Below are 12,959 nucleotides of genomic sequence, written 5' to 3'. Positions count from 1 at the left end.
TAGCACTTCGGAAAGCAAAGGCAGGTGGATCATCTGAGGTCAGGACTTCAAGACCAACATGGATAAATCCCATCTCTACTAAAAATACATAATTAGCTGGGTGTGGTGGTGTGCACCTGTAATCCCAGCTACTCAGGAGGCTGAGGCAGGAGAATCACTTGAACCCGGGAGGCAGAGGTTGCAGTAAGCCAAGATCATGCCATCGCATTCCAGCCTGGGCAACAAGAGTGAAATTCAGTCTCAAAAAAAAATTTTGTTTTCATGCAAAACTCACAAATAATGAAAAAAGTATCAAGCTATTGCATCAAGACTACAAGTCACAGCAGCAACATTTACAAATACTTTTAAACTAGGAGATATTCAAAGACCTCACACACTACAGGTTTTGAAATGCAAGAGTTTTGAAGGAGACATACCCCTACTCCCACTTTTTGTTCTGGGTTTAGGATAGAGACCATGGTTCGGATCTCTGTTTGTCCATCTTTGACCGAAGGGCTGGGTCACAGCCAAGTGACTCCGAGCCAAATGCTGGCAGTCGATGGCGGTAAGATGCTTCCGCTTAAACCGTCTCACTGTTTCGTACCAGCAGGTAGAAGAAAGGGGATATTCATTAGTTATCACTGATTCTACAAGCTAGCCAGCAAATTATACTCAAGCTTCTGCACAGTGACACGATTCTGTCAACCCCCCAGCCAACCCTTCTCCTCTCCCCTTGCCCACCAACTTTGTCCTTTCACAGTTTCTTAGTATTTCTCTCGCTTAGAATTGAAGAATCCTAAGTAACATTTTGGATCTTAAGATGACTTTTTTTTTCTACTTATACTTTCTAGAAGCCTTGATCATGAAATGCTCATTTAAGAAAAAGCTGTGGCTGGGAGCGCTGGCTCATGCCTATAATCCCAGAACGTTAGGAGGCGGAGGTGGGTGGATCACTTGAGGCCAGGATTTGGAGATCAGCCTGGCCAACGTGGCAAAACTCCATCTCTACTAAAAATACAAAAAATTAGCTGGGCATGGTGGCGCATGCCTGCAATCCCAGCTACTTAGGAGGCTGAGGCAAGAGAATCACTTGAACCCTAGAGGTGGAGGTTTCAGTGAGCTGAGATCACACCACTGCACTCCAGTCTGAGCAACAGAGCAAAAAAAGCTGTCATTATTGGATATACTGAGGTTTGGCATCTTTTCCTTAACTTTATACAGGTCACTTATGTTTTTATAATAACCAAAAATATTTGGGAATTGGCTATAGTTTTTAAATAATAAAAAAACTTTTATAACATTCTTTTTTGTTAAATGGTTAAAATTTTTCTTTTAATTGTAGTACAAAGCACATAACATGAAAAGCACATAGCCAGAAGCAAAACATCATGATAATAAAACAGGCTGCAAATTTCTTGAGGGAACCAAAGGGCACACATCTCTCAGCCCCCAGAACACCTCAGTACTGAGAACTGACTTGAAAGGACAGGACAGACTCCCCCAGTCCCCAAATGGAAGAGAATCCAATTCCTTTTCAGGACCGTTAGAGGAGAAAACTTCACATCTTCCCTTAGCAACACACTACAGCAGCAGTTGCGCCTAGAATTTTGTTTCAACGGTACTGAAATACTTGGTTTTGTATTACTCATCTTCTTTCTGGTAAGTCTTGTCCATGTGTAACAAGATTCTCCATGCTTCTGTATCTGTTACTGCATGTAAGATCTAGCTACCTCCTTATGTCATTAAACTCTGAAATATAACATATACACTTCTTAAGAATTAGGCTTAGCACGGTGTCTCATGCCGTTATCTCAGCACTTCGGGAGGCTGAGGCAGGTAGATCACCTGAGGTCAGGAGTTCAAAACTAGCCTGGCAAACATAGTAAAACCCTGTCTACTAAAAATACAAAAATTAGCCAGGTGTGGTGGTACACATCTGTAATCCCAGCTACTCGGGAAGCTGAGGCAGGAGATCACTTGAACCCAGGAGGCAGAGGTTAGTGACCTGAGACCAAGCCACTGCACTCCAGCCTGGATGACAGAGTAAAACTCCATCACACACACACAAAAAGTCAGCCTGTACAGGAGATGGTCAAAAGAGAATAGAATCAGGTTATATGAGTATATTTTCACAGGTCCTAAAAATACTCCAGTAGGCTGGTCATGGTGGCTCATGCCTGCAATTTGTGCACTTTGGAAAACCAGTGTGGGTGGATCAAGACCAGCCTGGTCAACATGGCGAAACACCGTCTCTACTAAAAATACAAAAAAATTTAGCCAGGCGTGGTGGTGCATGCCTGTAATCCTAGCTACTCAGGAGGCTGAGGCAGAGAATCTCTTCGAACCTGGGAGGCAGAGGTTGCAGTGAGCTGAGGTTGTGCCACTATACTCTAGCCTGGGCAACTGTCTCAAAAAACCAAAAAAACAGACTTTTCCAAAATCAATTCTACACACAAAAATCATTCTATGAGCCCCTTTGAAAGGACACAGCATATCTTCTAACTACCTGAACTCAGAAGCAGGGTGCAACCCCATGAGTGCCAAGCCCTAGCACTCAGATACACTCACTCTCGTGAAAGCAGCATGGTACAGCGCAGTGAGTGGGCAGAGGGCCTGACGGGAGAGCTGGGCTGGAGCCCTCAGCTGGCCACCTGGTAACTCTATGGCTTCAGGTCACCTCAGGTCTCTAAATCTAATAGGTCTACGGCCATATCACCCTTAATGCGCCTGATCTCGTCTAAGTCTGATAGATGTCATCAGGAACAGATGAGAAAATATGCCCAAAAATGTCTGTCAAACTATAAAACTCCATGCAAACAAACTTACCTGTTACCTCTATTTAACAAGGATTATCTGAGTAGCTTGCATGAGACACTGAAACATCTTTCAAATTATAAAGATGCCACCTAATGGCAAAACAGGAAGCGTATTAGCAGCCCAATTATAGCCAATTCTGTATTACTGGAAATATACCTTTTTTTTTTTTTTAACTCCAAGCTGTCTTTGTTCATTCCTGAATACCTTTCTAACCTAAAGCCTAAAGCAGTAACATGTCTCGCTTATTATGAGCAGAAAACCAAATACCCACTCCACTTTGATGCTTTTGTGCTGGTTTGTGCTGGGTCTGTAATGTTGCTGACCAGTTTCTCTAGACTAAAACAACAAATCAACTTATTCACAAAGAAACAAGTATGATTGTGACGTTCTTCTACATTAAAAAACCAAATTTGAAGTTTTCTATATGGGAAAGAAAACATAAAGTCTTGTTCTCTTTCTAAAAAATAAGACATGAAATTTTATTTCCTATTTAAAACCCTTCGTATTTCAAATATAGCCCAAGGACTATTTTGCCTGAATGGGGACCTCTGGGCATATTGGCAAAAGAGACATGGTAGAGCTGCAACATAGCTTCCAGAACACCAGAAAATCCTGGGTAAGGTGCTCCACACATAGCTCAATGGCAGGAGCAGCTGCCAAGAGAGTGGACTCATGCCTGCTTTTCTCTCTCCTCAAACAGTCCCAATTGCTTCAGAGCTGGTCAGTACAATATCTACAATTAGAACTGGAGACACAATGTGTCCTGCTGAAGGGTAAGGAAAAAAGGAAAAAAATAAGTAACTGGAGACACTCACTGAAGAAAGTTACCAACAGTGAATATCTCACTTAAGTAGGAGGTGAACATCTACTGTCAAACTGGCCTGGAGAGGAAAAGCTTTCATGGATTAAATCACGAAGAAAACAAAACAAAACAAAAAACCAAGAAGGAGCAAGTCCAACATCAAACCACTCAAATCTGAAACCCAGGACTTCAGGCCAGCTGCAGGCCTGCTTAGCTGAATGGGTGTGCCAGGTCCCAGAAGGCTTCTGAAAGTCAACGAAAAGGCACAAAACCAATGAGAAAATTAGGCTCAGCTGAAGGGTCTGATGCCCACCCAAATCTACGACGGCCTTCTAAATTTGGCTTTTGGAAACAGCTACAAACCAAGGCTGGCAAATCCATACAGAAAAGGTACTTACACATGCAGGATGAACCTTGGAATGTTTTTTTGTGAAGTATGTAAGGCCTTCTGCAGTCACTTAATTGTGACAACGGTGCACTGATCATGACCATCAACTAGATGAAGATGTCTCAATCACATGCCTGAGAGTCGAAAAGACAATAAGCAAGCTCCAAGGCGAGGAGCTAGCCCACCTCACTCACTGCTGTATCCTCTGTATGTAGATAGTGTGAGCCAGACACACGGTCTGTGCCATGGACTGAATGTTCATGTCCCTAAAAATTCATGCACTGAAATCCTCACCCCACAAGGTGATGAAAAGGTAGGGCTCTGGACCAGGCATGATGGCTCATGCCTGTAATCTCAGCACATTGAGAGTCCAAGACAGGTAGATCACTTGAGGTCTGGAGTTCAAGACTAGCCTGGCCAACATGGTGAAACCCCATCTCTACTAAAAATACAAAACTTAGCCAGGCATGGTGGGCAGGCATCTGTAACCCCAGCTACTCAGGTGGTTGAGGCCCGAGAATCACTTGAACCCAGAAGGTGGAGGTTGCAGTGAGCCAAGATTGTGCCACTGCACTCCAGCCTGGGCAACAGAGCCAGATTCTGTCTCAAAAAAAAAAAAAAGGTGAGGCTCTGAGAATTGATAAGGTCATGCGGGGAGAGTCCCCACAAATGGGATTAGTGCCCTTACAAGAGAGGTTCCATAGAACTCCCTTACTTCTGCCACCATGTGAGGATGAAAAGAGAAGGTGCTGTCTATGAACCAGGAAGCGGCCCTCACCAGACACCAAATCTGCTGGCACCTCGATCTCGGACTTCCAGCCTCCAGATCTGTGAGAGACTTCTGCTTATAAGCAGCCCAGTTATGGTATTTTGTTATACCAGCCCGAATGAACTGAGGCAGCAGTCCATTGACTGTTCTATGAATACTGAGTGCATCCAGGAGGCGGAGAAGCAGGAAGGAGAGTTCGGTTGGGAGGTGCAGGAACCTACGCTTGACCCCTAGGAATGTACTGTAGAACTGCTCCCACAGGGAGACCTCCCTGGTACCTCACAACAGACTGACGAGAGAACATCAAAAATGTTCAGTCCCAAAAGGAACTACTTTGGAAAAGGTAATTATGAACAGGAGAGATTATTATTTATGTATTTATCTCATAAAATACATCTGAATCTAAAATGCTTGTTGAGAAGATTAAGTGTTTGCAGAAGTCTAACAAAGAAACAGGAGTAACAGAAAGAGCTAATGGGAGTGTTGGAACACCGTGTTCTGCTTCCAGGGAATTCCAGTATATTCCAGTGTGTTCTGGCATGAAGCCACCCTGGAAGGAGCTGAGGTTCAGCACTGGGGGAGGGGCCCGAGACTGGCAATCTGGCCTCTATATAGGTAAGATGAGATCTTAGGTAAGATATAGGTAAGATGAGTTACCCATATCTTAGGTAACTAAGGGGTAGAGTTGGTACTTTCATTGGATTTTTATTGGCACTTTTATTGAATCCCCCACCCCTTGGATTTACTGGATATATTTCTCAAAAATAAGTTTTCTGACATCAGCTGAGGGTCAGGAAAACTAAACTATCTCTGGTCTCAGAGACAGGTGCTGTGCTGCCCTGAACTGGGAGCCAGGACCCCTGTGTCCACCTCCTCCGCAGTTACACCCATTACACTTTACATTCCCCTAAAGCCCCTCTGAGGCTGTGGGGTGCAGCAGAAGATCTCCACTTGGCAGGTATATTCATCACCAAAGCCTTAACTTATGAAAATGAGCATTATAATAACCTGCCATGCTGAATTCAGAGAATGAGACAATATATAAGTACTCGAGCCACCCACATTGAGGATGACAACACCTATCTCTAAATCTTCGTCAATACCTAGCAACAGAAGCGTCAGAATTATGTGACTACCACACCAATCCAAGTGTCTCCTAAAAGGCCCATCAGTTTTATTTTAATAGCATTAATATTCTTGCTAAATGGTTATAAATAAAACCAAGACACTACACTAGAATTCTAATCACCCTTCTATTCTTAATACCTTTTTAAAAAGCAATTCAAAAATAACTTTTATCAAAATAAAGATGCTCAAATGCTACCTCTTCCATAAAAATCCTCCTTCCTGAGTCACCCAAACCTCATGGTAATGCCTCCCTCCTTACATAGGAAGTGCACTTTACACCTCCCGTAAAGGGCATTTATTGTTAGAAACTGCTTGTGATTCTTCAGGAATGAAGTTAGAGTGTGTCATGGTGAACACACACAGATGAAGGCAAGCTGTGTCTAAACTAGGGGTTCTTGTGGGTGCAGAGATCAGAATCACTTACAGGGCTTTGCAAACTCTACAAGGCTCCCAAAGTGGTTGAAATTGGTCTCCCTACACACCAAATTGGGCATGTGTGCCCCACCTTTGGAGACTCTCTTCCACAATGACCAACAGAAATGTGTTAGAGCCCTCAGGTGTCAGGACAGAAAAACCAGAATGTACCCAAACCATTATGTCAAACGGAATGTTCCCCAGACCTAAGTAAGCTCATTCCCACACTGCCTTTTCTGTGACAGCTTTCTAACAGTGTGACTTCTCGGTCCTCCACTTCAGGGGTCCCCATTCTAGGACCCACTTCTTTGCTAACCCTCAGCTTTTAGCCCTAGCCCAATGGTTCCTGGCCTTTGCTGACTTCAAAGTGGTCATGATCTGGAGTATGGCCCTCCACCACCCCTCAAATCTCTTCACCCTGATGACAGTCTATCCCCTCCCAGCCAACTCTGACCCACACCTCGCCCTAGTGAGGTCCCCTGACGGAGATGAGACCCTTATCAGTCTCCCCTGAATGAGTCCTTACAAAAACTCTACTACTGGGCCCTAAAAGGAAGGAACCATGACTATCACCTCATCCGTCAAAGTGCACAAGGTGGAAATAACAGATACTCTAGCACTCCGCAGTGAGAACTACGTGTCTGCTACTCCTCCGCTGTGCTTTCATTTGCCTGGCTTTTGTTTAATCTCCTTTATTGAAAAGCAACTTACAAAACAAGTCACAGAAAGTGAAACTGAGTGTTTCAGGTTTCGCTGCAAAGAATGTTGCTGCTCTTCTCCCTGAGCACACAGCCAGGCTCTACTTCCCAGTCCCGCATGCAGGTGGATGTCGCCGTACCTCTGGGTGCCAGCCAACGGAAAGGGAACAGCAGCAGCGCGTGCCTCTTCCAGGCCTGCCCTCCACTCTTCTCTTCCCCCTAACTGGGAAGCTGATTCCCAGGACATCCTTAGAAGATGGGTGTTCAAAATAGAAGAGGTTCCAGCAGCCTCAATCCTCGCACTACTGCTTTAAAGAGAGCCCTCCCCACACTTACGCACTCAAACGCCAACTACCTGCAGCCTCCTTACATCGCTATGGGATTGAAAAATAAACTTCTATTGTGAGGTCATGACATGTCTGGATCTATCTGTTACTACAGCAAAGCTTACCCTAGCCATTCAGGATCATCAGAAATTGATACCAAATAATTTCCTTTCTTCCCCTACCTTTATTAATCAGAACTCACACCAAAAAGTATGTTAAAACTTAGAGGTTACAGACCTAAATGGATAAGATGAAGACAATAAGTACCTAGGATTCCCGGAAGGAAAAATTATTAAATAATTGCTCTTTAAAAAAAAATCAAATTGTCTCTAGTCACAAAGTACCTGACTGGAGAAACTACTATAATACCATACCCAAGTCTAACAAAGATCTACAGAGTGCAGTTTTGCTAATCTGGACAAGTTTCGGAGTCAGCTAATTAGGTCAGTTTCCTGGTCAGTTTCCCACATGCCTCTTACTCTCTGTGAAGACCAGCAAGTGGGCATTCGTCCTCTGGCATCCCCTATGGAGATGGCCCAAGGGCCCTGCAATGTAGCCCATTATCACAATGACTCAGGCACTTGACAGGTCCAGTGGCAGCCTGTGAAAAGGGACTAGTCCAATTTCAATCATTAACTGTGTTATCTCTCAACTCCAGCACCATAAAAGTAATCACTCAAGCCAGGAAGCACTTCGCAGGAATGAAACCACCCCCTACAGCCGAAATACTTGTAACAATTCTTTGTGTAAGTGTGCATTCAGTATGTGTCTTACACAAATTATTGTTTTAATATAATTTTATTGTATTACATATTATATTAATAACAATTATTTGTATAAGTCTATATTTAATGTCTTCCATCCCAGATTAAAAGCTGTCTGGTCTAGTGGGGAGGAATAGAGAGGAACTTAGCCCAGCATGCAACATATATTGCTTCATAAATAATTGCTGATTAAAGGAGCACATGCACAGCTACAGCCCTCCCTTCTCATGTGTAGGCTGTCCTCCTTGGCTTTGAAGCTCTGAACTATTCTACAGCTCCTGAGTGCTTTACAGCTTTTGCAGTTCTTTCCTCTATTCTCATTTGACCCTCAGAGCAATCCTACAATTGTGCCATGCTTAAACTGGGGCGCAGAGAAGACTCGCCTGAAGTCACCTCATAGCTTGTGAGTGACGGCGCCAACACAAGTACCCGGGTCTTCTGATTCCCCAGTCCAGTGTACTTCCTACTGACATTCTTCTCTCTGTATCTAGAAAGCTTAAAAGCAGCTTCTGAAAGCCTCAAGTTTAACTTCCAATATTACATTTTTTTAAATCATTGTGAAATGTCAGAACTGAAGAAATTGAAAAGTATTTAGAAAACATAACTATAAAGAAAATACCACTAAATGCTCAAAATGGAAAAAATTCAAAATATTGTGTCCCTATTAGCTCTGAAAGAAACGAATGCAGAAAGCAAGCAAAATACAGCTCCAGCTCCTTCCCCGGGCATTCACTGACGCAGAGTCAGGCTACCACAGCCTGCTTCTCCAGAAATCCAAAAGGTCCCAGGCAGTAAGCTCAATCTTCCCCGGATCCTCTCACATCCGAGATACCTGTGACTCCCTTGGAGACAGCACTCATGTATGACAGCCAGCAAGGACCGCCGGTCTTTCCGTTCTATGTTTCTCGTAAGGAAAGGAAGGAATGTTTGAAAAAACAAGAGAAGGATCAGTATTTATGGTCTAGAATATAATTTTATATATTTGAAAGACTTTTTCTACAGTCAATTCATTCCACATAAAACTACTTTTATGTATCTGCTATGTCCCAGATTCATTATAAACTCTACGAGGGCTTTGTCTTGTGGTATCCTTGGTATTAAATGCTATTTTAGACATTAGTGATACAAAAGTGAATTAGCCTGCCCATAAGGCGGCTACCAAAACAAACACAAGTTACTAAACATAAAGCAATATAAAAATGACATAATGCATGCATGAAGTGTTATGATAGTAAAGAAATGTAAATAGAGTTAGGTATGTTGATAAAGGCTTTAGGAAGAGTTGAGCTAGAAAGACTCATGGGATTCAGTAAGGCAGAAGGAAACAATGTGTGCAAAAACACAGAGGCATGAACAATGCACTGGTGTGGCAGGAAAGCTGGGTTTCATCAGCACACGAGGCTCCCTGATGAGGAATGACAGGAGACAAAGCTGGAAAAGGAATTTGGAGCCACAGACTACAAAGGTCCTTAAACATAATGCTAAATTGGGCTTCAATAAAAGAAATTGGACTTTATCAGGTAGGTATCATTCAATTTTTCTTTTTTTTTTTTTTGAGACAGAGTCTCACTGTCTCTAGTCCAGGCTGGAGTGCAATAGCACAATCTCAGCTCACTGTAACCTTCGCCTCCAGGGTTCAAGCAATTCTCCTGCCTCAGCCTCCTGAGTACCTGGGACTACAGGTGCACACCGCCATCCCCAGCTAATTTTTTTTATTTTAGTAGAGACAGGGTTTCACTGTGTTGCCCAGGCTAGTCTCGAACTCCTGAGCTCAAGCAATGTACCCACTTCAGTCTCCCCAAGTGGCAGCAAGACAGGCGTGAGCCAACACACCCAGCCTCATCCAATTTTTAAAGCAGAGTCATTACACAATCCAATTTACACTTTAGGGCAGTGACTCAGGAGAGAGGATAGAAGGTGGAGAGACATGGAGATTGTCAGGAAAACAAGTCAGAAAGCCACCATACCAACCTATGTGAGAGTTGGCAAAGGTCTGAGAGTAGCAGACATTGGGCAGAGAGGATAAGTGAATAAGAACATGGCTTTCTTTGACAAGACTGAATGAGAAAGATAAAAGAGAAAGAGCAACAGGATAACTGACATTTCTAGTAGAATGTTAAAAGAGATGTTAATGTCATTAAAACCATGTTAAGGAACAAGAGACAGTGTTTTTGTTTAAGTCACTTTTTCCCCAGAGTGAGAGGGAGGCCTAAAGTCCTAGTTTTAAAAATAATGTTTTGTTTTAAGTTATCTGTGGAACACCATGTTTAAGCTCCAGGAGGTCCTCTGAAATAAGAGACTGGTCTTTAAAAGGCATGTGAATGACAGTTGCAGATATAAGATTTGAGATGCTTTCTAAAAGTAGGTAATTTCACAGCCAGAAAGGCAAAGATGGAATCCAAATTCAGTTTCCAAATAAAATCAGCCTAGGAGGGACAGAGGAAAGGGCTAAGCAGAGAAAAGATGATGGCAACAAACCCAAAATTAGAATTCTAAATCTAATACCAATAGTGGCATCTACACAAACTCACAAATGACAAAACATGTCATATGATGAGTATACCTATGGGCACGGCTGGAATGCTGCACACCCATGAAAAACAACAAGAGAGAAAGGAAAGACAGCCAGGGAGCAACTCGGCAGCAATGACAACTACATGTGAAGTGACAGTAAAGGCCAGATCACAAACTCCAAACGCCTGCACAAAAGAAATGAGCAGCCCAACCGGAAAACAGCGAGACCCAGGAAACAGCCCCATCCATTAGCTTACTGTGCAGATTCCGCCCCTCTAGACCGAGTTTTAGCCCCAGAAAAATCACAGGGGCCGTGGGACAGATTCACATACAGTATCATTTAGTTGTTCAAAGGGGGATACAGACCAAAATAAGTTCACAGAGAAGGCAGAAGAGGCAGAATTGAATGTGGAACACCAATGAAGTAACCAATTATCCTGGGTTCAAATATTCCAACCTAGCTAGGCACGGCGGCTCATGCCTGTAATCCCAGCATTTGGGAGGCCAAGGTGAGTGGATCACTTGAGGCCAGGAGTTTAAAGACCAGCCTGGCCAACATGGTGAAACCCCATCTCTAATAAAAACACAAAAAATCAGCCGAGCATGGTAGCACACGCCTGTAATCCCAACTACTTGGGAGGCTGAGGCAGGAGAATCGCTTGAACCCAGTAGGCGGAGGTTGCAGTAAGCCGAGATCATGCCACTGCACTCCAGCCTGGACGACCGAGCGAGACTCAGTCTCAAAAAATATATATATTCCAACCTCCTGTGAATCCATGTGTGGCAATTATGTTTTAAAAACAGGGAAACTAGAGACATAATGCAAGAGAAGATAGAGTCATCTGAAACTGGAAGGGGGACGGGGTAAAAGCAACAAGTACGAAGCTACCAGATGCCTCAACTTCCAATCTGCACTAACTTCAACGGCAGCAGTCGGAGCATTGCTTGGCACACCCTACACTTTTGTGCATTTCAAACAACTTTTATGCCTTTTTTTTTTTTTTTTTTTTGGAGTGACAAGGCACGAAAGCACAATAACCTCAGCAAAAGCTGATACTTGACTAGTTCTGTCTCCAACGGCTATCCACAACACTGTTACCTTAACCAAACTGAATCTGCTCATGAGTAAAATGGACTTATCTTCATGGGCCCATTTCAGAAGTCTTTTCATTTATCTCTGCTTATTTTACCACGAGGCACACGCTACCATCCTGCCTTCCAGAAGGCTTTTATTACCTATAATTCTGTAAGAAAGTCACTGAGTTCGTTAGGCCTCCGCTTCCCCACCTGTAAAACCCGACTGATGCCTTACAGGGTTGTCTGTAGACCAAAAAGTGCAATAAAAAATGTAAACGGTACTCGTTTTTAGGTCTGGCAAACAGGAGCGACTCCCATGCTACCCGCTAAAGGGACTGAAAACAGGGACAGGTGAAGTGACTGTCACCTAATCAGGTCCGGTGAGGAACCCAACATCTACTGACCTCCTCCATCACTCACCGCCTGCCCAGCTCTGGCCGTGCCCTCCACCAGCGCCAGGCCTCCCACATCGCCTTAGGCTTCCCATGCTCAGGTGAGGGACAGAGAGGCTACCAATGACACAGGGACAGAAAGCAGCGGAAAATGACTTGCCCAAGGTCAAAACGTCAGAGCAGACGGGAAAGCCCGGCCTTCCAGCAGCCGAGGCCACGTCCCCGCGCGTGCCCCTCCAGCCCCGAGGAACCACACGCTGCACCTTCCTGGCCTTGGGGGCAGCGCGGGGGCCGCTCCTGGCGAAGCTCAGTAAGCGCCCTGGCCTCCCCCGCGCACCCCCGCCGCGCCCTCCACCTGCCCACGGCCCGGGAGGCCGAGCCCCCACGCCCGCGTTCTCCCGAGCCCGGCCCCGCGCCCCCGGAACCCCCACAGCCCCACCCCGGGCCCGGACCCCCCGCGCAGGACCCCGAAGGTTAAGTTTTCTACATTGTGTAGCCTCTCCCACGCTCCCTGCCACGTCTGCGGCCTCACGCACTGTGGCGCTCCGGACCCGGGCCCCGCCGCCACCGCCGGGCTCGCGCCGCCGGCCGCCCAGCCCAGCGTCCCCCAACAGCGAGCTCCTCCTCTGGCCAGGACCAAGAGCCCGAGACGGCCGCCGACTTCCTCCGCGAGCTCCGCCCCGCCGCAGCCCTGGGAAGCGCCCGCCGCCGGAGTCAGACAGACGGCCCCTGCGGCCAATCGGGACGCGAGCCCGGAGGGGGCGTGCTGATGGACGGTCCCTATGGCCAGTAGAAATGCGCAATCGGTGGAGGCGAGGCCACTGTACCGGGCCACGCCCCATCTGCGCTTCCGCTCGGGCAGGGGAGGAGCGAGGAAACTTTCCCAGAGTT

At 45.3% G+C, this 12,959-nt stretch overlaps 1 protein-coding gene across 5 annotated transcripts in view; it reads right to left on the bottom strand.

The window, feature by feature from the left end:
- FBH1 (F-box DNA helicase 1) overlaps positions 1–12,705 on the bottom strand; it is a 45,669-nt gene extending 32,964 nt beyond the window's left edge. Inside the window, exons 1-2 of one of the 5 annotated variants that reach the window (XM_012443403.2) lie at positions 12,605–12,705; positions 417–572 (exon numbers count right to left, since the gene is read on the bottom strand). In XM_012443403.2, the coding sequence (XP_012298826.1) occupies positions 417–572; position 12,605 (157 nt within the window). In that variant the 5' untranslated portion in view covers positions 12,606–12,705. Of the gene's footprint in view, positions 1–116; positions 214–416; positions 573–3,996; positions 7,347–8,917; positions 12,302–12,604 lie in introns of those variants that run through there. The other 4 variants (XM_012443402.2, XM_064369031.1, XM_064369032.1 and 1 more) reach the window with 4 other exon arrangements.
- Between the last annotated feature and the right edge of the window lie 254 nt (positions 12,706–12,959).

This window comes from Aotus nancymaae, unplaced genomic scaffold, assembly GCF_030222135.1.
Source record: "Aotus nancymaae isolate 86718 unplaced genomic scaffold, 86718_ANA_hifiasm-v0.15.2.pri h1tg000083l, whole genome shotgun sequence".
In the NCBI taxonomy this organism is placed as follows: domain Eukaryota; kingdom Metazoa; phylum Chordata; class Mammalia; order Primates; family Aotidae; genus Aotus; species Aotus nancymaae.
This window is presented reverse-complemented; position numbering and strand designations above follow the sequence as displayed.